The sequence below is a fragment of the Myxine glutinosa genome, chromosome 1, assembly GCF_964187855.1.
Source record: "Myxine glutinosa chromosome 1, kmMyxGlut1.1, whole genome shotgun sequence".
NCBI lineage: Eukaryota > Metazoa > Chordata > Myxini > Myxiniformes > Myxinidae > Myxine > Myxine glutinosa.
The window spans coordinates 314,302,754-314,327,761 of NC_136261.1; the positions used below are offsets into that span (position 1 = coordinate 314,302,754).

General features: G+C 41.4%; 2 protein-coding genes across 3 annotated transcripts in view; one reads left to right on the plus strand and one right to left on the minus strand.

The window, feature by feature from the left end:
• Positions 1-13,159, plus strand: part of LOC137414592 (protein Hook homolog 3-like) — a 125,800-nt gene extending 112,641 nt beyond the window's left edge. Inside the window, exons 17-22 of the mRNA XM_078769095.1 lie at positions 4,628-4,662; positions 5,511-5,593; positions 7,061-7,161; positions 7,315-7,419; positions 11,810-11,869; positions 11,954-13,159. Coding sequence (XP_078625221.1) covers positions 4,628-4,662; positions 5,511-5,593; positions 7,061-7,161; positions 7,315-7,419; positions 11,810-11,869; positions 11,954-12,091 — 522 coding nt within the window. The 3' untranslated portion in view covers positions 12,092-13,159. The remainder of the gene's footprint in view (positions 1-4,627; positions 4,663-5,510; positions 5,594-7,060; positions 7,162-7,314; positions 7,420-11,809; positions 11,870-11,953) is intronic.
• Positions 12,704-25,008, minus strand: part of RIC1 (RIC1 partner of RAB6A GEF complex) — a 159,906-nt gene continuing 147,601 nt past the window's right edge. For both annotated transcript variants that reach the window (XM_068136483.2, XM_068136477.2), the window contains exons 27-28: positions 24,608-24,790; positions 12,704-14,638 (exon numbers count right to left, since the gene is read on the minus strand). In XM_068136483.2, the coding sequence (XP_067992584.2) occupies positions 14,347-14,638; positions 24,608-24,790 (475 nt within the window). In that variant the 3' untranslated portion in view covers positions 12,704-14,346. The remainder of the gene's footprint in view (positions 14,639-24,607; positions 24,791-25,008) is intronic.

Here is a 25,008-nt window from a genome sequence, read left to right on the forward strand (position 1 = left end):
CTCTGATGTACAGGGTGGCCTAACGTAAAGAAACCGCGTTTGGGTTTCTTTGAACACGATATAATGGAAAATTAAATGCATGATATCTTAAATATACTCAAATAGTGAGTGGAACCCAAGCATGTGAAACAATGGAAAGTGGAAGTGGATGCTTCACTAACAATAACCCCTTAACACAACATTCATCATGTTTAAACTTGTGATTTACTGCTCCAATATGCAGTGAATGTCATGGGGCTTTGTAGCAGGCCCCTTTGTATATCGCAGGAGAATTTTTATTTACTTGGAATATGTCATTGCAAATCTTAAAAGCTCTTCAAAAATAATATTTGTATTCACTGCTTCTTCCGATGCAGTCAACATGATCCGCTCTGTCTATTTGTGGCATTTTCAGATCAACAAGGATATATAATTTATTAAAAACACATATAGACTACTCCCAATTGGTGAATTACTATTTTGTCAATTGGTTGATCTCAGAATAATGCAAAATCTAGATTTTAAAAAAATGCGAGCCGAACCAAGTGAGATGCATTTGCAAAATGCATGACCTTATGGATGTCGATTTTTTTTTATTTTTTTTTTAGAAGAGCTGAATGATGAAGTATGTAAGATTCATGCAATGAAAATCATGCAGGAGGAAATTGAGCTTCTGGGCAGATGAGATTAGCATGTGTAAATAATCTATAGGCTGTATTAAAGTAGCCGGATTTTCTCTCCGTCTGTCTGACGCTCATTTCGCTGATGCGTCATTATGGTGTTACGTCCAACACTATGCTAGGCCTCTAAAGACATGCACGTCATCCTGGTATCCAGCACTCAACCCATCCCGTCGCTTTGCTGACAGCAGTTGAACACCTTAACCCATATAATCTGGCTCTATCTGACATCCGTAGGCGACAGGCTGAATAATCAGCGTCGTGATGACTGATTTAGTAAGATGGTGGTGTACTAAGACGGCGTCACATCTGGGACATCCTTATGGTGGTATGGCTAGCGCTAGGCTCGGCTTTTATGGCGGTGTATTATTATTCAGGACTCTGAGAATTGCATTTTGCAATTTCCAAAAAAAAAAAAGTCTGATCACTTGGAACATAAAACTAAATAGTAATTGTTTTTTGGCGAATACATTTTCTGTTTGAGACTACAATGTAAAAGAATACAATGCTGGGTTTTGAGCAGTAAACTAAATGTTTCTGGAATAAATAAACAAGAATGTCTGCACTATCAAGATGATCGCACACAATACTATATGCAATAATAATATATGCACACAGCAATAATGACCGCACGCAATAAATAAACAAGAATCACATCCTGCAACAAAATCTGGTAACAAGCCGATTGGGGAACGTGCATTTAAAGCACTTAAGATGAACAGCACGATTGGGAAACACATTTAATGTGCTATGAAAATATTAACAGCGCCTCTCATCCATGTTGTCAGCCTCCCCCACAGTTAGTCGTGGCCAAAAATATTGGCACCCTTGCACTTTTTCAAATAACTCCCAATTTTCTCCAAAAAGAAGTTGAAATTGACAATAGTAATGGTCTCCACAATTCTTTATTTCACTGTTAATATTACAGAATCTTTGTTTTTGATTCAGAGCTTAATATATTCTTTTAAATCAGAAAATAAAAAGAAATGGCAATGACAAAATTATTGACACCCCAGACTTAATATTTGATAGCACAGTCTGTGGACAAAATAACTGCAGCCAAGCGCTTCCTATATCCAAGAATGAGCTTCCTCCACCTCTCTACTGGCAGTTTGGCCCACACTTCTTGTGCAAACTGCTCCAGTTCTCCCAGATTTGAAGGGTGCCTTCTCCCAACTGCTGTTTTCAGATCTCCCCACAGGTGTTCAATGGGATTTAGATCTGGACTCATTGCTGGCCACTTCAAAACAGTCCAGCCTTTTGTCTTGAACCATTCCTGGGTGCTTTGTGAAGTGTTTGGGGTCATTGTCCTGGTGCAAGACCCATGACCTTTGACGGAGACCCAGCTTTCTGACACTGGGTTGAACATTGTGCTTCAAAATGCCTTTGTAATCTCCTGATTTCATGATGCCATGCACACATTCAAGGCACCCAATGCCAGAGGCAGCACAGCAACCCCAAAACATCACTGAACCTACTCCATGTTTGACTGTAGAAGGTGAAGGTGTTCTTTTCTTTGAAGGCTTCACTTTGTTTTCTGTAAACATAGAGATGATGTGCTTTACCAAAAAGCTCTAATTTGGTCTCATCTGTCCACAGAAGGATTTTGGCTTGTTCAGGTGAGTTTTGCCAAACTCCAGTCGGGCTTTCTTATGCCTCTCTCTCAGCAGTGGGGTCCTCCTGGATCTCCGACCATAGAACCCCCTTTCATTGAGTTGGCGACGGATGGTGAGAGTTGAAACTACCGTACCTTGTGTCTGAAGGTCAGCTTCAATCTGTTTGGCAGTTGATCGAGGTGCTTTCTCCACCATTCAAACAATCCTTCGCTGCAATCTTCGATCAAGTCTTCTCTTGCGGCCACGTCCAGGGAGGTTGGCTACAGTGCCATGGGCCTTATACTTCCTTATAATATTGCAGACTGTGAACACAGGAATATCAAGGTCTCTGGAGATGGATGTGGAGCCTTGAAATTGTCCATGCTTGACTACAATCTTGTGTCTGACCGCCTCAGACAATTCTCTGCTTTTCTTTCTTTTCTCCATGCTCATTGTGATTCACACAGTGACACAAAACAGCAGAATGACTCCTTTTCTCCATTCAAACTGGTGGAATTAGTGATTTTTTTAAATTGCAGGCACCTGCAACTCACCACAGGTGAGTTCAATTTAGTCCGTGGGCTGAGTAGGGTTTACATGCACCCCCCCCCGCCCCCCCCCCCCCCCCCCCACAACTTAACTTCCTGGGTATGTCCATGTACCCCCTACCCTAGGGGTTAGGAAAAACCATGTTAACAGAAAAAAAAACTCATTCCCAAGGTACCTCCCATGCATATTTTGATGTTACCCCCCCCCCCCCCCCCCTGTGTCAGTGATTTCCGAAAATTAGGGGTAGGCGAAATTCAAATGGCCATAACTGTTTACCTAGTCATCCTATGGTTGCATGTGACCCCTCAAAATGTTTGTCCTGGGACACTCTTTACAATGATATGCGTTATATGCAAATGAGGTCACTAATGAGGTCATCAGAGGTCAAACTATGAGGGAATGAGTTTTTTTTCTGTTAACATGGTTTTTCCTAACCCCTAGGGTGGGGGGCACATGGACATACCCGGGAAGTTAAGTTGTGGGGGGGGGGGGGGTGCATGTAAACCCTACTCAGCCCACGGACTAATTCCAAAGTGAAGGAGAATTCACCTGCTTGAAATCTAATTATTTCTAACAGCTTCTAAAAGGAGCCAATAATATTGTCCAGTCCATTTTAGGATGTCTGTGTGGAATAAGCTAAGATTTAGTAATTTTTCAGCTTTTTTTGTTTTGTTTCACTGCAAACCAAAGAAATATATCTGTGGATACCAAAAGACTTTTGAATTTCAACAATTTTCTGGAAGAAATGTTGCAATATTTGAAAAGATTGCAAGGATGCCAATATCTTTGGCCACGACTGCATATCAGAAGGAGCTAATTCATCACAGTCCCTTATTGTTTAACCCCAAAATGGGACCATTCATATAATTATTTAACTCCATTTTTAATCGACATTGATTAGATTTTTCAGGGTTCCTCATCGTGAGTAACACTCGACCCAAACAGTCAATGCAAATGTGATGCAACAAACCCAGGCAGTGTATAATCGGCAGAAGCCTACAGACCTGATGTCTTAGGCCCACCAAAATGGCAGCCATATTATTTTGACTCGGTGCCATGGTGGGTGCAGTCAAGCACAAAATGTGGGTGGGGTCCAGCAGCTGTCTGACCAATGAATGGGTACATATTTCAAAAATTTACCCCCCCAACAAGAATCACAACAACAGTCATGCTGAGCTCTTGTAGACTTGCAACATGTCGCACGTAAAAATGCACATATTGACTGTCAATAAACTATTACTGTAACATACAGTCATGTGAAAAAGTAAGTACACCCCATGTAAAGTTTTGACTTTTTCAACATATTTCAACATACAGCTATTTGATCTTCATTTCAACAATATTGATAGATAAAGGTGATATAATATAACAAATATCATGAAACATTTACATTTTGTAGTCCATTGTATAATTTAAATAAACATAAATGCAAATTTCGCATTTGTTTATAAAAAGCAGCGTGTGTTTATATGGAAAGTTGTGCATTTGTTTAAACTCGACATTACAGGACAATATTTAAAATGTCTGCCCCCATTTTATAAATATTTGAGACTAAAACTTCTGTATGCAATAAGTATAGAGACCTTAAATGTATTTGTCAATTCCAAGCATTGAAGCAATGTGTCCATGAAGAGCAGTCTTCTTTGTTTACACCAATATTGTACATTTTGACGTACATTAGACCCGATGTGATTAAGAGTTTAATGGTCATTCAGGCTAAAACTTTTGTTTGTTTCATTGAAATTCTCAGAATCTATGCTCTTTGATCCCGTTTTTTCTCCTTTCTGATGGAAAACTCATGAGATGGTTTGTTTCCTCCCACAGTCCATCAGTCTGACAAAAAAAATGGAGGAACACAGGTGAATACATTTTTTATTTTGTATGAATTTGAAAAGCGAGTAAAAATGTTTTCCCCCTCTTTTCAAAAAGCTTCAGCCAAAGGAAAAAAAACAACCCCTCACCCTACTGGGAAAATGTGACGCTATCTGGAAACTACATAGAAAAGCACTTACATCTGAGCTGAGTTTTGACTAATCTTTGTACAGGGTGGCCCATTTATCTATCCATAATTTTGAACCCCTATAATGGTATTGCTAAGAAAAAATCAAACAAAAGTTTTACAGGATATTGATACATATTTCAAGTTTTTATGATACAAATTTTAGGCAAATCAACCAGCAAACATTCAAGACCTGAAAGAGCAGATTCAAGCAGCTTTTTTGGAGAAATGACAGTTGGAAAGCAACAAAATATTGCTTGAAAATGATCAAAATTCATAACGAGTTTTCTATACATCTGATTTGAATAACATTTCTATCATAACAACTTGAAATATGTATCAATATCCTGTAAAATTTTGTTTCTTGGCAACATAATTGTATGGGTTCAACATTGTGGATACATAAATGGGCCACCCAGTATATAATCTCCTCACTCCTGGTGATTCACCTTAATCGAGCCAGCTCTTTTGAATGTGTGGAGTTGAGGTGTGTGCACTTCCAGGTTTTGCTTGCAATGTCGTCTCATCAATTCACTACTCAATCCGTAGTTATTGTAGTAGCTGAACCTTTTGGGGTTGTGGAAATGTGGAATGGACAGACACCTTGGGATTGTAGCACGTGCTTTGTAAAAATGTTGGCAGCACACTGGAAACGTGGCCGTACCGTTCTTTCACTAATATTTAATTTTGCTCTGGTCGATGTGACAGAGAGAAGCTCACAGAAGATGGGACAGTGTTGCAGATGAAAAGAGAGTACATTGATGGTCTGCAGCCCAAATCTGGCACAAATTGTAAGGAAAATAAAATGCTTTCCTAACATCCTTAATTGTTTATGACGTCGGAGATCATTCAATTCAATGGCATTTAGAAATGTGCAATGCTTTAGAAAATATTGTCGTGTCAGCCCTGCGGTTAACACCGCTAGGTGACAAATAGCTGTTAACGGTTTTAACTCCGAGGCGTGTAGCCGAAACTGGCGGTTGGTCCGTCGCGCGCGGGTGAAGGAAACTAGGTGCTTACCTGGACGGCCGTCAGACAGGTTTATTCTCGGACCCAACACCATGCAAACAAGACACAACAAATAAAATATGCCACAATAATGATTTAATGACAGTCAAGCACGGCAAAATAAAGGTTGAGGTAAAATAAATCCTATTTTGAGACGTCTCCACTCAGTCACAAATACAACACATGGGGGAAAGATAATGAGAATAAAATGTTTTCTTTTAGTCGGCCGGTACTCAGCTCTAGACCAAAATGCGTCTGGGAGCTTGATGGTCGCGGCAGACCATGCAGCCACCCGCACGGGAGACGCTCCAACAAATGGAGCCGAAAATGCCCAGATGTGAGCAAGCAGCCAACCGGCCCTTCCTCACTTCCACCGTCAAGCGAGACGTGGCTCTCTCCTCCCCCGAAAAGCACCGAGTCAAACAACACCCCCTTGACCAACGTTGTAAAGGTCCACAGAGCTCCGAAAAGTTCTCTTCACGAGCGCACGATACACAAGGCAACTGCCCGAGCCGAAAGCCAGACCGAGAGAGAGCCTGAGCGATTCTCCTTCCTCTTTTCTGAACCTTCTCGCTCTGACGTCACTCTGTCCAATCGCCAAACTCCGTCGAATCGCCCCATGGTCTTGCTTGAACAACGACGAACTTCGGGGCATTGCCTTTTCCTCACTCAGTTGGTGGGCGGGGTTTAATTGTCGATCGAGAATGTTTGGCTTCTGTCGGCATGGTGTCTGTTATGGATGGTTGTTGTAGTTGTTGTTGTAACAGGGTGAGTTTTTATGGCCGGCCTTGTGTAATTGTAAAAATCACGTAGGGAAAAGCCACAGGAGGCAGTCACAAACTGGGGAAGCTAATCTTAACCCCTACCTAATTAACATAGCTCCACCCCCCATGTGAAGACACATAAACAACCTTAAGCTCCAGTTTCCCTGCTTAAATACATCGAGATGTCTCCTACTCGTACATGGCCCATATATGCTATTACTAAACGATTCTGCCTCCACTATGGTATTTCATCACCTACCCCTACAAATGTAACAATATTGTTTTGTTTTTTTTTACTTGGGTACACGTGAAGGTATGGTTCTTTGCACTTGCGGACTGCTTCCACTGCATTTGGTTACCCTAGCTATTGATTGCAATAAAAAATGATGTTTTGCCCATCTATATAGAGTGAGTACTAAATGAAATAGCAGCACCAATTGAAACAGGCAACAGGAGGTGCTGAAATACCCAACTTTGTGATTCCAGCGCCAACAGTGGAGGAACTTCAAGCTGCACTGCTCAAGAAGGACAAAGACATGAAAAGCATGGAAGACCGTTATCGTCGGTACCTGGTGAAAGCCCGCAGTGTGAGTTTCACCATCCCAGTTGGAATATAATCTTCTTGGTTTTCTTGACATTATTTCTGTGACGTAATAACAATTATGATCCGTATCGGTATGGAAATCAAACTTGGTGATTAACAAACCTTTTTTTGCTATCTGTATGCATTATTGCTTCAGGTTATTAAAACTTTGGATCCCAAGAATCAACCCCAGTACCACCCAGAACTACAACAACTCAAGAACCAACTTCAGGAGAAGGATCGCATTGTGCAAGCCCTTGAGGTACCTACCGCACGTCACTGCAGGCATGGCTCTGTCCCTCAGAGCACTTTGTCCGAGTGCAACATTAATCTACTTGTCCCATCTCCGTTCTGACAATGGATATCATTTTGATCCAAGTGTCGATCTTTCAACGAATGTGATAACAGCACTCCAAATTCTTATCGCAATCTCTACATGGCTGCTTCAGTAAAAAGAGGGTACTATCACACAACGTTGGCATTTCCTATACCTCTCAACCCCCTCCCCCTTGGAAAAGCACACTAATGCGGAGCAGCTGCTTGAACTACAGGCTACAGTACCCCCGATAACTACAATTATTTAGTAAGCACATCCTCCTACTACACAAGGGAGGCTCTGTAACCTTACACGAGCCTGGACACCTGCAACTATTTTGTAGCCGGCTGGGTTCATGGGTGCAGACTTGGAACGTGTCGGAGAAAAAGAAGGTGATGGTGATGCCCAAAGTAAATACCAACCAATCAGCAATGTACGCTTGTAAACACACTGGCTCGTCATAAAACTGGGGCTGATTGCAGGTTGTTGTGTTAGTGCTCCATGATACTCGAATAGGAGAACTTTTATCAACTGGTTACTCGATAGAGTCCCAGCTCTTTTACGACCCCATTTGAGCAAACCCTAATCACTTAAAATAACAATGGACGGACGTACACTTTCGGAGCGACCCATCTTCGCCCGGCACTGCGAGTCCACTGGGAATCGGTAGAGACCGAATTAGTCCGTGGGCTGAGTAGGGTTTACATGCACCCCACCCCCCCCCCCCCCCCCACAACTTAACTTCCTGGGTATGTCCATGTACCCCCCACCCTAGGGGTTAGGAAAAACCATGTTAACAGAAAAAAAACACATTCCCAAGGTACCTCCCACGCATATTTTGATGTTACCCTCCCCTGTGTCAGTGATTTCCGAAAATTAGGGGTAGGCGAAATTCAAATGGCCATAACGTTTTACCTAGTCATCCTATGGTTGCATGTGACCCCTCAAAATGTTTGTCCTGGGACACTCTTTACAATGATATGTGTTATATGCAAATGAGGTCACTAATGAGGTCACCAGAGGTCAAACTATGAGGGAATGAGTTTTTTTTCTGTTAACATGGTTTTTCCTAACCCCTAGGGTGGGGGGTACATGGACATACCCGGGAAGTTAAGTTGTGGGGGGGGGTGCATGTAAACCCTACTCAGCCCACGGACTAAATGCTTGCCTGTCTTCCCTCCGATTATTGCGACCATATACACAAGTCTCAGGCATTGTAAATAGCAGCAGTGATTTGGGCAATAGAAAACTTTTCAGTGTGCCGGTCAAATTTCCCACCTGTGGAACCATCTTCCACATATTCTTCAGTCTCATTCTTCCCTCGAGGTCTTCAAGACAGCTCTTCATCACCATCTCAAATCATACCCAATCCTAAACCATGGTATTGTATACCCCTGTTAAACCACCCCTCCTTCTCAAGTCCACTTCTTTCCAAATTTCCAGTGTTTCCTTATTGAGAGTTTGTTACAGCATCCATCTCATCCACCCCATTTGTCCTCCTCTCACCCACATCCCTCATCTATCCCAGTCTCTCTGTATTTTGTCCTTCAACCCGGCTGTTGATGTTTCCCCCCTCTTTCTGCTGTTCCTTTTGTTCTGTTACCTCCTGATCCATTCTGTGTTCTAACTCCTCCACAAGCCTTACCTTTGCATACAAAAACCAATCGACCCTCCTCTGTGCCCTAAATTGCAGCTATAGAGTATTTACTTTTATTTTAAAAGGGTTCTACATACGATGTGTGTGTGTGTGTGTGTGTGTGTGTGTGTGTGTGTGTGTGTGTGTGTGTGTGTGTTGTGTGTTGTGTGTTGTGTGGTGTGTGGTGTGTGGTGTTTTTATTTTATTTTCTCAATACCACTGTACGTACATGCAAGAGATGGGTGCCCCCTGTGTTATGTATTTATAAGGCAAATGACGTGTCTTTTGTGGGTGGCATAAGCGATTGATTGCATACAATGTTAGATATGTTACATGAGTCTCATGATTACCATTGCACTACTGCAACAAGTTCATACCACTGTGTGTGCCTGAGACCATCAGCCTGCAATTGATGTGTACTATTTGCTAACCAACCTAAGATGCATGAGATCCATACGTGGGGTAAAGCTGGGCTTGCATTACAGTTTAAAGCTCTACCAGCAGCCAGCCTATATAAGGTGGTGTGTACAGAATGTGCAGTTCAATTCGAGAGAGAAAGAGCCAGCAGTGCAGGAAACTGGAGCTATAGCTGGTCGCAACAATTAAGTTGAGTGAACAGTTGGTCTCGGACTGGTGCAGCTAGTTAATGTTAAAGTATGGGATGAGGAAGATGTCGATACACTACTCACAATAAGTTGGGGACATTGTGGGAGTGAGTTAATTTTTTTAAATAGGGGTTAGGGTTAGGGTATTGAAATCAAGAATGCTGTGTTTTTTCACACATTAATAACCATATAATTAGGACCAACAACTTCTTTCAACATAATTAATACACAAAATCAACCACACCGAAGAACCTGCCAATATCCCTAACTTATTGTGAGTTGTGTAAATTAAGCTGGTGTGTTCGTCTGAGAAGTGAATGAGCAAACATAATCACCCATACTTCAGTGGATCCTGCTTCCTGGCATTGCACAATGAAGTGTGACACCAGACCCCCATCCCATCTTTATCTTCCATTTACTTTATATAAGTTGGGTCACCAAATGAAGAGACTTCATTGCTTAGCCGAGTCCAAAGCGGCCCACAAAGCAACTTTATCAAGTGATGTCGAAGTATTTCGCACCGAGGGTTCTTTTAATCTGCTTCTGACAGCAGCAGTCTGCTCCACAGCAATATTTCCTCTGATTTCGAACTGTATATGTTACGTTTTCATATTATACACTTTAAAATAATACAATTTGAGCCAAAGCATGATTCCTCACAGCTGAGTAATACTGACTAAGGCCCATAACCTAGGTGTGAAACGGCAAGGTACATGGTACATCAGACCTTTGCTTTTCATCCCTTGCTCCTCGCTACTTGGGTGAGCAAATGCTCTTACTAGACCGTGTCTGGATGGAGTCGCACTCTTCAGCCCTATCACTGCTTTCAATTGTCAAAAATCAATCCGGGCTTCATTCTTAAAAAGCAAACGCGAGGACTGCAAAATGACATGAAGCAGCCTTCTTTGAATGATAACGTTGTTCCCGTTCATTATAATGACAATAATTATGACACCGACAATAATTATTGTCCCCCGTCGCACCACGGAGCGAAAGGGGGACTATGGTTTTCCCCTCCGTCCGTGCGTGCGTAAGCGAAGGACCGCATTCGAATTTGGTGTGTGGGTGCAACCCACGTCAAAATCCAAGATGGCCGCCGCCATGTATGTCTGAACCTTGTGAGCGGAATATCTTGAAAAATAAGCGAAGTACCAACTTCTAATCTGGTGTGTGGGTGTATCTAGGCATAAGGAAGAACGCTATTGAAAATTGGGTCGCCACGTCAAAATCCAAGATGGCCGCCACCATAGATATGTCTGAACCTTCAGCGAAATATCTTGAAAAATAAACGAACTACTAACTTCTAATCTGGTGTGTGGGTTTATCTACGCATAAGGGAGAACGCTATTGAAAATTGGGTCGCCACGTCAAAATCCAAGATGGCCGCCTTGCGTCTTCGACTTTGTCAACTCGCATCACTTCACCGACGGGGGACCTAGGCGTAACGCTTGTTATAATTGGTATTGCACTTTTCTCAAGTACATATTATAGTCAAATCATTCAAGTGGATGGAGGTTAGGTTTGTATTTAGTTTTAATTGTCAAATTTTGAATATTTGCATGTTTTATAAACCTGAAGGCCTGCATAGTTTAGTTTCATTTGAACTGCTGCTCTCCCATCTGCACTGCATTTTTCTGAATCTTTCCCTGGAATCGAACTATTTGGTGTGAATTGAAGGGCCGTGAGGTATGCACACGTTGAAGCTGTCACTCCTGGGATCAAATCCCAACCCAGCTAACAACTGTCATCCTGGTGTTTCACGGGCAGGGTGATTCATCAGTGTATACACCAGGTGGCATCCCATCTGCCGGCATTGGTGGACGTTAAAGATCCCAAGGTCCTTTGTCCTTTGTGGAGAGTAGGCGAGCTATCGCCGGCACCATGAACAAAATTCCTGCCCTAGCCAGCCGAGGGCATTGTATCAGCGGTACAGCCGCACCCTTGGCCAAAGATACTACTTGTGCTGCATGGGAATGAAGAAGAAGCGAGAGTTGAGAAAAAAGAATGGGGAGAGATAAAATTGCTGTTTTAATGCAGATGTATCTCTAGGCAAGCAATGACCACCAACTACCATTCCCTCCCCATGCCGATGCAGAAAGAATGTGAGAAAACCAAGCAAGATGAAAAGCTACTCGTGAGTGCGTGGTACAACATGGTAAGGAGACCTTCAAAAAAAAAAAAATCCCCTTTCTCCCTTTTGCAAATAGGCTGCTTCGTTGACACCTGGTCTTCTGTGCAGGGTATCTCTCTTCCCCAACATGGATCAGACTGGAAGGGAACAGGAGGAGCTGCTCAGTCATTCCTCGCTCAGCAACGTCGTGCCACAAGTAACCGCAGAATTCAAGGTGGTCATGGCATCCATGGAGGGCAACGATAACTCGCTGGCAGCAGACGATCCTGCATCTGACCAAAAACAGGACCTGGATATTGAGCCTGCTGCGAAGTGGTGGATTGTCAGTCCCTTTTCTGTGGAAAAGTCATCTTTATCGATGGAGTCGTATAATAAGATTAGTGACCAATATTTGAGGCCAAATCTTCATTTCTAAATGAAGTACAGTAGAGTCCTGTTATTAGAACACGAATGCACTTTTGGTGGACAATCCCGTTTTAATGAAGGAATTTCGGATCTATCACAAAGTGAAATGTAGGATTTCATTATTATTTTTTTTTTCTTTAATAATTGCTGTTGGGTCATTGTAGAGAAATTAAAACTTGGCCTAGTATGGGAGCGATGGGTTCAACCACAAATTATGGTGTCCAGTTTTGAATTTTGGATGATTCCACTGTAGTACGTCACACACGCGCTTCCTAAATGCTCAGAGGCACACCCTTCCTGGGACGGGAGAGCAGGTCCGAGTTGACCAATCCACAGACCCCAACTTGTTAATTGCAACAAGAATCTCCTGGACCGACCTGTTAAAAGTGCAAGCAGTTCACCATTCGTAACGCTTCAAAAAGCAGTCTAATATTTCAGATAAAGGCAAGATGCTTTTTTTTCTTTTTTTTTTTGCTTTTACTTTAAAAAATAAATTTATTATCATGAAGCCTAAATACATTAGGATAAAATAAAAAGCCGATGTGCAGTGCAAGAGGTGTGCGCATGCTGTATGGGATGAAACGGAACACTTATCGCGAGCACAACCTGCACATCATACAGACAGCTTGGTCCTTAAAAAGAAAAATTCCCAAATGTTTTTCAATGCAGGAAAAAAGCTTTTGGTTAAAAATACACAGCCTCGCATTTAACTATCCCTTTTTAATACTGTCAAGCTTATGATGAGAGTTTGCACACCAAAGATTGCCAACATGCTGGCACAGTAAAAATGATTGAATTGTAACACCATCTGTGGATTTTTTTTCCTCTCCCTTTCTCTCCGATGAGGTTATTGTTTTTACTCGATTTACAAAAGTGTTCTACACAAAATAAATTATTGTCTGCTTTTTGCATGTATGTATTTACAGTTTTTCTGTACAAACCTCTAACTCGTACATAAACGTTTTTAGCCATTTATGGGAAGAAAGTTGGGTTAAACTTCAAATTCAAATTACTTTAAAGCTACTTGACGGGATTTCAGCACAATGTGCAAATTTAATTTGCTACTTTAAAAGTCTATCTATCAGAAACTGACCAATACAACCGCAAAACTTTCATCCAATTGGCCCAAGTGTCTCATCGAATGTGGAATGAAAAACAAGAAGCTACCGACTAAACTACTCAAGAGGGGGAGGCAATGGTTTTCTTTCAATTTGAATGTAGATTCTCCAAATGAATATCTATCGTGCTTAACAAATTTGCAATTCATATTAAAAAGAAAAAATAAAAGTTGTATCTGGATGGATTTCAAGTTTAAATTATACAGCGATATTCTGGTCTGCACTTTATGCTTCAAGATGACAAATATTATTATTCTTTGTGCTCATACGTTTGATGGAGGGAAGATCTGTTTTCTGCGACAAGCCCATTTCCACTCGCGTACCTTCCGACATACCTGTTACTGCAGGAAAGTTAAAAATTATTTTTCGGACTGTTTTGTGAACATACGTTATCTCCCACAATGCAATGGGTAAATTCAAATCAAAGATGGATAGAACGTTGATCGTACTTTCAACGCAAAGAGCACTCACAGTAGCCGTCGCAGCCGAACTGTTGCAAATATCGGACAAGTTTTTTGCAAAATGGCATCACGGGGCAATGGGGCGAGAATTGGAGATGTGCAGCGGTTGGCGCATGGGGAAAGGGTCGTGGCATCTTTGGCAAAGAAAATGTACGAGATGAAAATCAACAGCGGATTAAGTCGACCACGGACAGGCTGAAATGGCTAAAGGACGCGCTGACTTTACAAAGATGAAAGATGACCAAGAAAACTATTGTTGCCCGTATTGACTTGGCTTAGGATTTGAAAAACTTGTCATCTTTAAAAATTCCGCAAGCTCCAATTGTTTTGTCACACTGCTACTTACAGTAGGAATTTCCTACAAAGTTACACGGCAGTAAGTACAAATTTGGTTTACCATGCCTTACCACGACCGGGTGGCCAACATGAAACGTGTAATACACATGTGGTAGTATCAATCACAGAAGAGTTCAAGTTTGGAAAAAAATAGTCAATGGCGTTGTCCAACATGTCCTGATCATGATATGTGGCAGCCATACGTCTCAGGTTCCAAGCCATAGTCGTCTACTGTAGTTTTTGCTTCTTTTTTGGGCTCTTCATTCAATTTTTCTATGTGTTCCATTTCAGGATTTGGGCTTCTATAGGCAACCGGATTAGTGTCCCATTCCACAGTAGGCGGAGGGTCCACACACACAGCTGGGCCAGCGACCATCGATGTGGGCGACGTGTGTGGAACAAGGGCATCGGCTGCAGAGTACAGGAAATGCAAATCTGAACGGATGAGCATGAAGAAGGCCTTGTAGCCTGAGCTGCAACACAAGATGAAGAAGAGGAAGAGCAGTAAACGGCACCAATTTATCCCCTTCAAGAAGCAAGCGACACTACCTCATTCATCAGAAAAGAAGGAAGCGTTGCTGCAATGTATGAGTTCGCAAATGTTGAATATTCAAGTGCTATTATTTTATATAAACTATGTAGCAATCAGCTCGTTTCAGTGAAACTATACTTAAGGTTAACACAACAGGAACAATAATTAAACGGTGGAGGCTTCAATAACCAGATTAAAAACTACTACGACACAGAAATGTCAGTACTTGCCAGTCGTGTTGTTCGCACCAGAGACGATACTTCCAAGAAACTTTATTCGACCAAATACGTTAAGCCTCATTTATCTGTTTACTAATCTCCAAACATGAAATTTATCTATTTCAGAAGAGTATAATTATATATATATATATATATATATATATATAACCCAGAATATATAAAATGAACAATGATAAAATATTTTGACAAAAAGGCATGACTGTAGGAAATCCGTGATATTGTAAATTGGCAAAGAATGGCCCTTATAAAAATGCAAAGGTGAACCAATTGGTTTTGAGTTTATAAAAAATAATAATAATAAAGAGGGTGAAAGACAGTCCTTGGAATGTCTGCCCCATGACTGCACAAGTGATAAAATTTGCCAACTTAGCAAATATTTTAAATACGATCACCTACTTGTTACATTAGTCAAAGGGAAATACAGATTCTCACGCATAGCTACCGATGATGTAGTTCTCCAGCGACATGAAATCAAGCTACCAGCACTCACAGAGCAATATCATTTCCTCGCAACAGAACATCTATCTAGCACCTTGGTGTCCAATAGGATTTTGATGCTTGCCAAATTTGTGACAGTCAGGTCACCATATTTGCTAATGGCAATCAGGTCACCATATTTGCTAAGATATCATGCTATATATTGTGTTTGGCCCGATCTCTCAATGGTGAAGAATCACTTGTGGAATTTCTCGTATTTGAATCCGGATCTTCACCAGAATCGAATCATTTCGTTCATGTCACACACCAGGTTTTGTCCAAATCCATCCATAATTTTTTAAGATATCCTGCTCACAGACAGGAGTGTGAACTAACATAATCTCCGTCCACCTTTGGTGGATGAGGTAATAAACTCAATTGTTTGAATTATGGGGGGGGGTGGGGGGAAACAGTGATGATTCCTCTGACACCCGAGGAAAAAAAATTCAGTTATAAGAGAACAAATTCAGAATAGAGTGCTCAACACCAAAATTACATTCATCAAGCTCAGTCGCTTCTGATGTGGCAAAGGTTACAAAATTCTGCTTCTTTTTTAAATGATGAAACATGCTCAAAGGGAATCCAAAAACATTACAAGCCATCCAAGAGACATCACAAAGTACAGAGTTATCTCCGTAAAGACGGTAAAAAATATTGGAGGCAGTAGGGTCGGGGTTCACGAGTTTTAGAGGGATGTTGATATTTGCCGTATCCCAGCTGCAGTATTATTGCTCCTCCATCTATTCATGTAAAATGGGTGTATTCAAATCGCTTATGATGAAACATACATGATGGTGTGTGGCACACATCCTGTCGGCCAGGATCCATGCGTCGATAGCTGGTGTGGAATGCTATTCCTGGTACCGCAATAATGAAAGGCTCTTGTTTGAAATGCCACACTCAACTCATTCCTTCTGGAAAATATTTGAGTGTTCGCAGATACAAATAAATAACAAGAAAAAGAGCAATCAGAGATTGCAAACCCTCGTCAGGATGTATTTTCAGTGGTTTTCAAGGCTTTTGTGTTAAAACAAATATGGCGGCCGAACCACGTGACCGATGATGTCATCATTTTTTTTTTTCTGACCTAATTTATTCCTACATTATGCTCAAGAAATTTCATCTTGATTGGATGAAGTTTTGTACTTGTCGAATTATGACGTCATAATGGAGGCACCTATGACATCATCATTAACATGTTATTCCCCATGGAGAGCTCTTTACAATGAGCCATGTCTCAATTTTTTCTATTCAGCGCTTTCGGAGATATAGAGGTGCAAAGTTTTTCGGTTTTTCCAAGATGGCGGCCGAACCACGTGACCTATGACGTCATAATCATTAAAAAATTTAAAAGGTGGACTTGCACCTAAGGAGAAAATTTCCTGTCAATCAGACCAATGGTTGCAGAGAAAATCATATTTATTCTGTGCGGACAAACAGACAGACAAACAAACAAATAAAAAATCAGAGACCGAGGACTTGCCAGAATGTACTTTTTTATCGGCCATTTTGGATCAAGTTGTTCGGTTTTTCCAAGATGGCGGCCGAACCACATGACCGATGACATCATTATTTGCTTTCTAAACTAATTTATTCCTAGATTATGCTAAAGAAATTTCATCTTGATCGGATGAAGTTTTGTACTAGTCGAATTATGACGTCATAATGGAGGCACCTATGACATCATCATTAACATATTTTATTCCCCATGGAGAGATCTTTACAATGAGCCATGTCTCAATTTTTTTCTATTCAGCATTTTCGGAGATATAGAGATGCAAAGTTTTTCCGTTTTTCCAAGATGGCAGCCGAACCACGTGACCGATGAAGTCATCATTATTGTTTTTCTCCAACACTTTATGCCAACATGGCGCTCAAGAAATTGCATCTTGATCGGATGAAGTTTTGTGCTTGTCGAATTATGACGTCATAATGGAGGCACCAATGACATCATCATTAACATATTTTATTCCCCATGGAGAGTTCTTTCCAATGAGCCATGTCTCAATTTTTTCTATTCAGCACTTTCAGAGATATAAAGGTGCAAAGTTTTGCGAAGATGGTGGCCAAACCACGTGACCAATGACGTCATCGTTATTTTTTTTGTCTCCACCAATTTATGCCATCATGTCGCTCAAGAAATTGCATCTTGATTGGATGAAGTTTTGTACTTGTGGAATTAACTAATTATGACATCATAATGAAGGCCTTGGGCCGAGATGGTTAAAAATTGGGCACAGTCTATTCCCGGGCAAGACAAATATGTGTGTAAAGTTTGGCGATTCTACGTGCAACGGTGTAGATGTAGTACTGCGAACAGACAGACAAACCAACCGATCAACATACTTGCCGGAATCTTTTCCTTTCCGGCAAGTAATGAAAAATCGGTCAGACTGAGGACTTGCCGGAATGTACTTTTTGTTGTATGTGAGGGGGCTTGAAGCCAGATTTTAATCTTACAGCCGCCATGTTGGTGCTCGCCGTCACTGCGATGCGAAGCGAAAGACGCCTCAGAGCTGTTACATTCACAATCTCTATGTCGTATGTACTCCCGATACCTGTTTCCTTCATTGTAAAAATTACCATGTGAACAGTTAAAACGATTTTGAGCCGAAAGGTGTTTAGGCCTTGGCAAGATCTAAGGAGACAGCGATCTGTTAGCTTATACACCGCCCAAATAGCTATGTGGAATTCTCTCACGTAGAGATTAAACCCACGTCGTTTGAACTTTGGCAGAGGTCATTACTTACTTTTAATGATGTTTATATACACAAAGAATTAAGTTAAGCACCCCCCCCGTTTTTTTACAACCTCGCACATTACAAGTTTGTTGTCGTCAAAACAGTGTAATATACCCATGATATTGCTATATTTTCTGGAGAGGTGATATTATGGTCACATAAAAACATAACAATCATGCCGTTTTCAATATTTTATTCTGCATAATTTAAGGTGAAATTTTTTGGGAATTTTAGGCATATTTTCACCTCAATTTAAGTATGGAGCTATAGGTCCATCACGGACAGTGTGGATGACGTTTATGTTTTCTAACGTACAGTCATTGTTCTGAGAAGACCTCTAGCGATCTTTGCGTCAATAACGTCAATAACGTCAATAACGTCAATAACGTGTAATGTCAATAACGTGTAAGTGACGTCAATAACGTCAATAACGTCAATAACTAATGTCATACCAATCATTATTTGATCTCACATACCTTAGAATATATGCCAATGTATACATATACACAAAGAATATATATTAGGGGGTGCTTACCTTAATTCGTTGTGTAGGGGTGCTTAACTTAATTCTTTGTGTATACATGAATCAAAAAGAAGATAATTGGTTTTGGGTCGTCCTTTCCGCATATCTCATGGGATTGTGAGTTGGAGAGACGACCGTGATGGCGGGTACCGTTGCTGGTTAGCAAAAAACGATTTTCACGTTTTCGGTGACCTTGAGCTTGACCTTGGGCCTTGAGAGTTAAAAATTTGGCACAGTCTATTCCAGGGCAAGGCAAACATGTGTGTAAAGTATGGCGATGCTATGTGCAACGATGTAGACGTAGTACTGCGCACAAACAAAACAACCAACCAACATACTTGCCGGAATCTATTCCGGCAAGTAACAAACGGACTCAAATGCAATACGCTCTCCTCTGGCGAGGGTAACAAGGGAAGAAAACTCTGCTTTTCAAAGCTGCTAATGCTTTAGCAGAAGATTGAGCATGTTTTTGTTTAATCGAAGAAATGTCATTGTGTCTTGGTGAATGCAAATATGGAGGTAATGGAGAGGGTTGAAGAGCTGAGGGGAGGATGTGGTGAGCTAGGGGAAGCTGAGCTGAGGAGGAGGGGGGGGGGGCGAGGGTGGTAAAGAACAGAAGCAGGTATCCCGGGGTCTGTAGCCCAGCATTTATTCGAAACTGATCCTCACCTTCTATAGCTGAAATTCTGGCACATGATCACAAACATCGTGATCGGGGTGGAAAAGTGGACTACTGAATGCCAGCAAAAATGAACACTTCAATATTTAAATTATGCACAAAGATTTAGGTTTTATGCTGTTGGATAATGAGGGCAAAAGGAAAATGGGTAGGACCACAAAGGGAGTAGTAGAACGGGACGAGGAAGGAAACACGTGTGGGAATGGGAAAAGCAAAGGCAGCCCATATTTACACAGAGAAGCACAAGAGAAAAGAAAGAGGAATTGAGTAACGAAGGGTCAAGGAAAGGGGTGAAAGGTTTTTTTTGGTTTTTTTTTTTTTATGTTTTATGTATTTTAAAACGAATTTCTTCATAGAAGGAAAGTGAGTAATTAGGAGGAAGACTAGGAGATGGCATTACTAAAGAAGGATCTAGACTATGCGGAATGCAAAGCAAATGAGGAACAGAATCAGAAATGCACAAAGTGGTCGGGGACTCTGAATACAACGATAAACACAAAGGATGGCAAGCAGAGAAGGGGAACGGAAAACAATATGAGAGCAACTGGTCGAGAATATGAGGCCTACTGAAAACCCCCAAGAAGTTGCAAATGGCATGTTTATTATGCATGGCACTTGAAAATGACACAATGTTTAATGATGTAAAAACTCATCGTTGTATTAGGACTCGATAATTGTCCGTTCCCCTCGCTTGGGTAGAGCAAAGAAGAACTGGCTTCCTTTTCTGGTTTCTCAATAGGCTCACAAGTCCTGCTTGCCTCTTACAAATGCTCGACGGGTCCGATCATTTTGCACCTACCGGTACTTGTTGAAAACTTCGTTTTTGCATTGTCAAAAATTGTCCATCACAAATTGGAAGATAAGAGGCGTGGCAACATTGTCACACATGAGCAACGAAACCAACGATGTGAGTGAGAACGTATCCGAATGCTGCTGTTGAAAGATATATTCATCCAAACACTTGGTTTTAAAGGGGATATATTAGGAAAGAACGTGAAATGTAAAATATTCTGTTAAACCTGCAATTTTGTTTGTCAAAACTTTTTTGTTTTTAAACAAAAATTTTTTTGTTGTCAGAGACCAATTACAAACCAGAATATATAACTTGATGTGAATGCGTTGATGGATATGCCTCCGCATAGGTTAAAATGTCAACCCATTGTTACGTTTCATCTTAATTAAAGACCACGTGAAAAATTAACGGTCGAGAGAAAGACACACACACAGAGAAAGACAAAGAGCAAGCAAGAAAGAACAGACAGATACATGTAGAAAAGACAACGCCAGAGGCTTCTAACTTGAGTCATGGTCTGCAAAAATGATTTTGAAAAGGCACATGACACATGACCTTTAACCTATGGAACCCAAAATTGAAATAGTTCATTTTATATTGCAGTCTACACTTGTGCCAAGTTTGGTTGAAATCCTTAAAGTGGTTCACGAGTTAGTGTGGAAACAAAAAACTGACAACGAACGGAAGCACGCACGAACAACCCGAAACAATGCCTCCGGCCTGCGGCTGCTGAGACAAAGGCATTGAAAGAGCTCCATCCGTGCCAAGGTGTTTTTGTTTTGTTTTTTGTTGTTTTTTTTGTTTTTTTTTTACAGACTATAGGATACTTGTTTTTCCTGAAATCAATTAAGCAGTAAAAGCAATTACTTTATCCATATAGACATGGATCCTCGCAGCAAATCCGACAGGGCCATTTTTCATTTCAAAATCGAAGAAGATTCATACCAACAAGACATCATTTAGCAGTCCCACGAGATTGCCAGATGTTGTCTACTCTGATATGTCCGTGGAATATTTGCTTTGGGAAAATGCGTTATAACCGGATATAAACAGAGCTGCTACAGGATGACGATGATGACGATGCTACAGGATGACGATGACACTGCGACAGCAACGAGAAACAGATACTCCCCGACACTGTTGCTATACTCCTCAGTATATCGAGCAGATTGAAGCAACAGCAATATTTCAAATTCACAAGAAGGTAACACCAACGTTTTGACTGCCTTTGTCCCCAAATTTACCTTAACGGGCGAAGGTATCTTAGCCAATCCAAATTACAGGTGAATGCAGAATTCTGGGTGAAGGTATCTTTCGCATTCGTAAAATGTTATCTACTGATGTCACCGTGGTAAAATGCAACTTACACAACCGTTTCGTGTTGACAGCATGGTTATGGTATCGGAAACATTATCCAGACTCTCGGGTCACGTGGGAGGTGTGCAAGCGACAGCAATCTCGGAACATTCCTTGATCCCGGTGTGCAGATGACCAGGCATCACAAACAGAATATGGCGTCGCCATGCCACCAGGTTTTGTTCCCAAGACAGCAAGAGTTGCTTTGATTCAACACAGTGATGGTAATACTGACAACAACGAAACTGTTGATTGAAAATACACATCACTCTACAGTCGGTCACATTTCCATGGCAGAGCGTACTCGCAAATCGTTGACCACAGAGCACAAAACGGTCACATTGTCGGCAGGATGGTGGTCTCTCTGCTTCTTCAAAGCAAGCAGTGCACCACCATCTCAAATTCTGACCCATGATCTTTATTAACCCCATTAACCATCCCACTCCCTGTCTTCTTTCCCTATTTGTTCATTCCCTTGATGTTTGTCCCACTGTCTGTTATACATTACTCTTCCATGAGTCTCGCTCCTGTAAAGAAAAAACAATGGCATTTCTCAGACCGTGTGTTATTGTATTTTTCTTTCCATTTCTGCATCTTCCCCGGTTTTTCCTTCCACTTCCATCAATAAAACTAGAACCCCACTCGGTAGGGTGCAAACCTCCGCCAGGCTGAACAGTTTACGTTTTGTATCCACTGATAGGCCGGATCTGGAGTCGGAGCTCAACCAAAATCTAATCGGCTTGTCCTCGTCACCAAACCAACTCGTCCACCAACTTTAGTCATAACTCGTCCATAACGTTTTTAAATATCATGTTATATGTCGCTTTCGCCCGATCTCTCAATGGTGAAGAATCACTTAAAAATAAATAATTATTGTATCCGAATCCATATTCAGATATTCACCAAAATCGAATCAATCTGTTCTCGTCACACACCCAGCCGGTCCACAAAGTTTCATCCAAATCCATCCATAACTTTTTTATCCATAACATAACTTATCGTGCTATATATCGTTTTTAGCCTGATCAATCAATGGTGAAGAATCACTTTAAAAGATGGCTAATTCAGATCTTCACCAAAATCGAATCAATTCTTCCTTGTCACATACACCATCTCTCTGCCAAAATTTGTCCGAATCCGTCCACAACTTTTTGAGATATCTTGTTCACAGACAGACAGACAGGGGTGAAAACATAACCTCCATCCACCTTCGGTGGCGGAGGTAAAAAAAAGTTCCCCAAGGTGCCAACTTGGCACCCAGCTGATTTGTGATCAGTAGGGTCAGCTCGACGAGAAACAACAATGTAACGTAGATACCCCAAAGCACGCTTTTTGTGGTCTGGCGTCACACTTTTAAGATGCATTTGCATCGAGAGATCTCCAAACACACTGCAGGTTCTGACCAAACGCATGGACACATTTGCGCCATTTTACTGTGTGAAGGACAAATCGCTCGCTCTCCTTCAGTTCACCCATTAATATTCTACCCGTGTGACCAAGAGCACATCTTGCCCACAGTTGGGTCATTTCTTCCTGAACCGGCTTCAATGCCAAAATAAACCCAAAAAGCTTCACGCAATGCAAACTTAGCCACAAACGTGCTTCGGCAAAGCAATCAATGTACACCTGCAATGCGACCAATTAAGAATTTGTAAGGTGTGATCAAGGTGTTCCGATTACAATTTGGTGAACAATCACAAGCACCAATTTGTTTTGGTGGAGGAAGTCTTGGCAATTTTTATTTGTGATGGACTCGGAACATACAATTTCCAAACTAAAAATAAATATCACCAGAGCGAAGTCCATGGCACGCTGACTTCGCTCTATATTGTCATTTGTCACACAGATGGAGCCAATTACAATATCTCACCCCCGCCCCGTTTTGTTAAAAGAGCCAGAGGATAAAAATTAGACCAGAGCATGCCACTTTCTACCTTAACTCTACTTTTAACAGATACTTGGCATAATCCGCATACCTATTCAGTTGTGTCAGTGCGAGCTTTTCAGAGTAGTCCTAATGTATGCTCTGCATGTCGTAAAATGCGACCAAACAAGGCAATGCTCAAGTTAACAGGTAGATGCTGACGTAGTGAGCAACTACGTCATATTTAGCAGATTAACTTCCTTCAGGCAAGTTGGCAAACTGGCAAGCAGATAGAAAACTCTTTACAAGAGCAATGGGTTGGCACCAACTAACCACTTCACTGGGCTATTGCTGCTCGGATTATGTATGCCCGCCTATCATTTATGGTTTCGACAATGAGCCGGGTATCAGTGGTGGAATTGTCCATTTTTTTTTTCTACCGTTCATTGGAGAGAGTCGTGACCTTTGTTGATGTGCTCATGTTGCACGATGATATTTCGTTTGTTGTATCACCACCCACCGGCCCTGCTGCTCAGTCGGTTTACCGTTGCCTTCCTTACCAGCAATAGTCCAGTGAAGTGGTTAGTTGGTGCCAAACCGCTGGAATTACGTCGCAAAGTTGGCTCTCTTTCCCTTTTCTTCAGATCTTACTTCGGTTTCTGCTCCCAAGAACTTGCTTCTTGTGTACCTCTGCCATTAGCGAGACCACGGATTACTCGACAAGCCACGACATCTCATGATTACTGTGTGGCCATGGGCAACTCAAGGGTGGGCCGTTATGATGTTTGTTTCTTCCCCTCCACTGCCAAACTCGGGAACTCTTTACCTTCCCATATATTTCCAAACACTTACGACCTTCCCCTTTTCAAAAAGCAGATTTTTTTTACTTCCTCAAAAACTCTTACACTATTCTCTCTTTCTTCACTTTTATATCAATGCAGCTCTTTTATTTAAGGCCTGGCCTCAATGAAGACTACATAGTCCATGACTGGAGCCTTCAACATTGGAAAAATAAATAAATAAAAACCATTGCTCTTGTAAAGAGTAATACAGTATATTGATTGCCAGCTTGTCACCACACCATTGGCTTGCAAGAAAGTTAATCTGATAAACATTTCTAAGTAGTTCATCCAGAAACAATTCTACTTGTCTGCTTCAGCCCATTTTACTAAATGTAGAAAACGAACATAAACCCCAAGATCACACATAGGTGCTCGCAAAGTTTGAGACGTGCTCACCAATGTTGTGTGGCCCATTTTTCAATGGCAGTCAGGCCTTTGGCCTGTTCTGCAAGCATGTTCACGGGGCTATGGGAAGCGAGCGCGATATCAAGTCTCAACAGCGCCAGATCTTGCAGTACGAGTGCAATGATCAAACACCAGCCAATGCAGCCAGCCTCTGAGAATATATGGTGCAGATACCTGGAAACAGGAGGACATATTGTTCTCACCTCATCATGCTCAAACAGCCAATTATGCACAAGTGAATTATCTCAAACATATATCGAGAGAACTAGACTAACCGCTGTTGGAAAGAAGTGAAGTGATAAAGCTCTTACTTACCATTCTTAAAGGCAACAAACAGCCTTATTATATATACTAGCCGAAACCCGTGGAACATCCACGGAAGGGAGGATGTG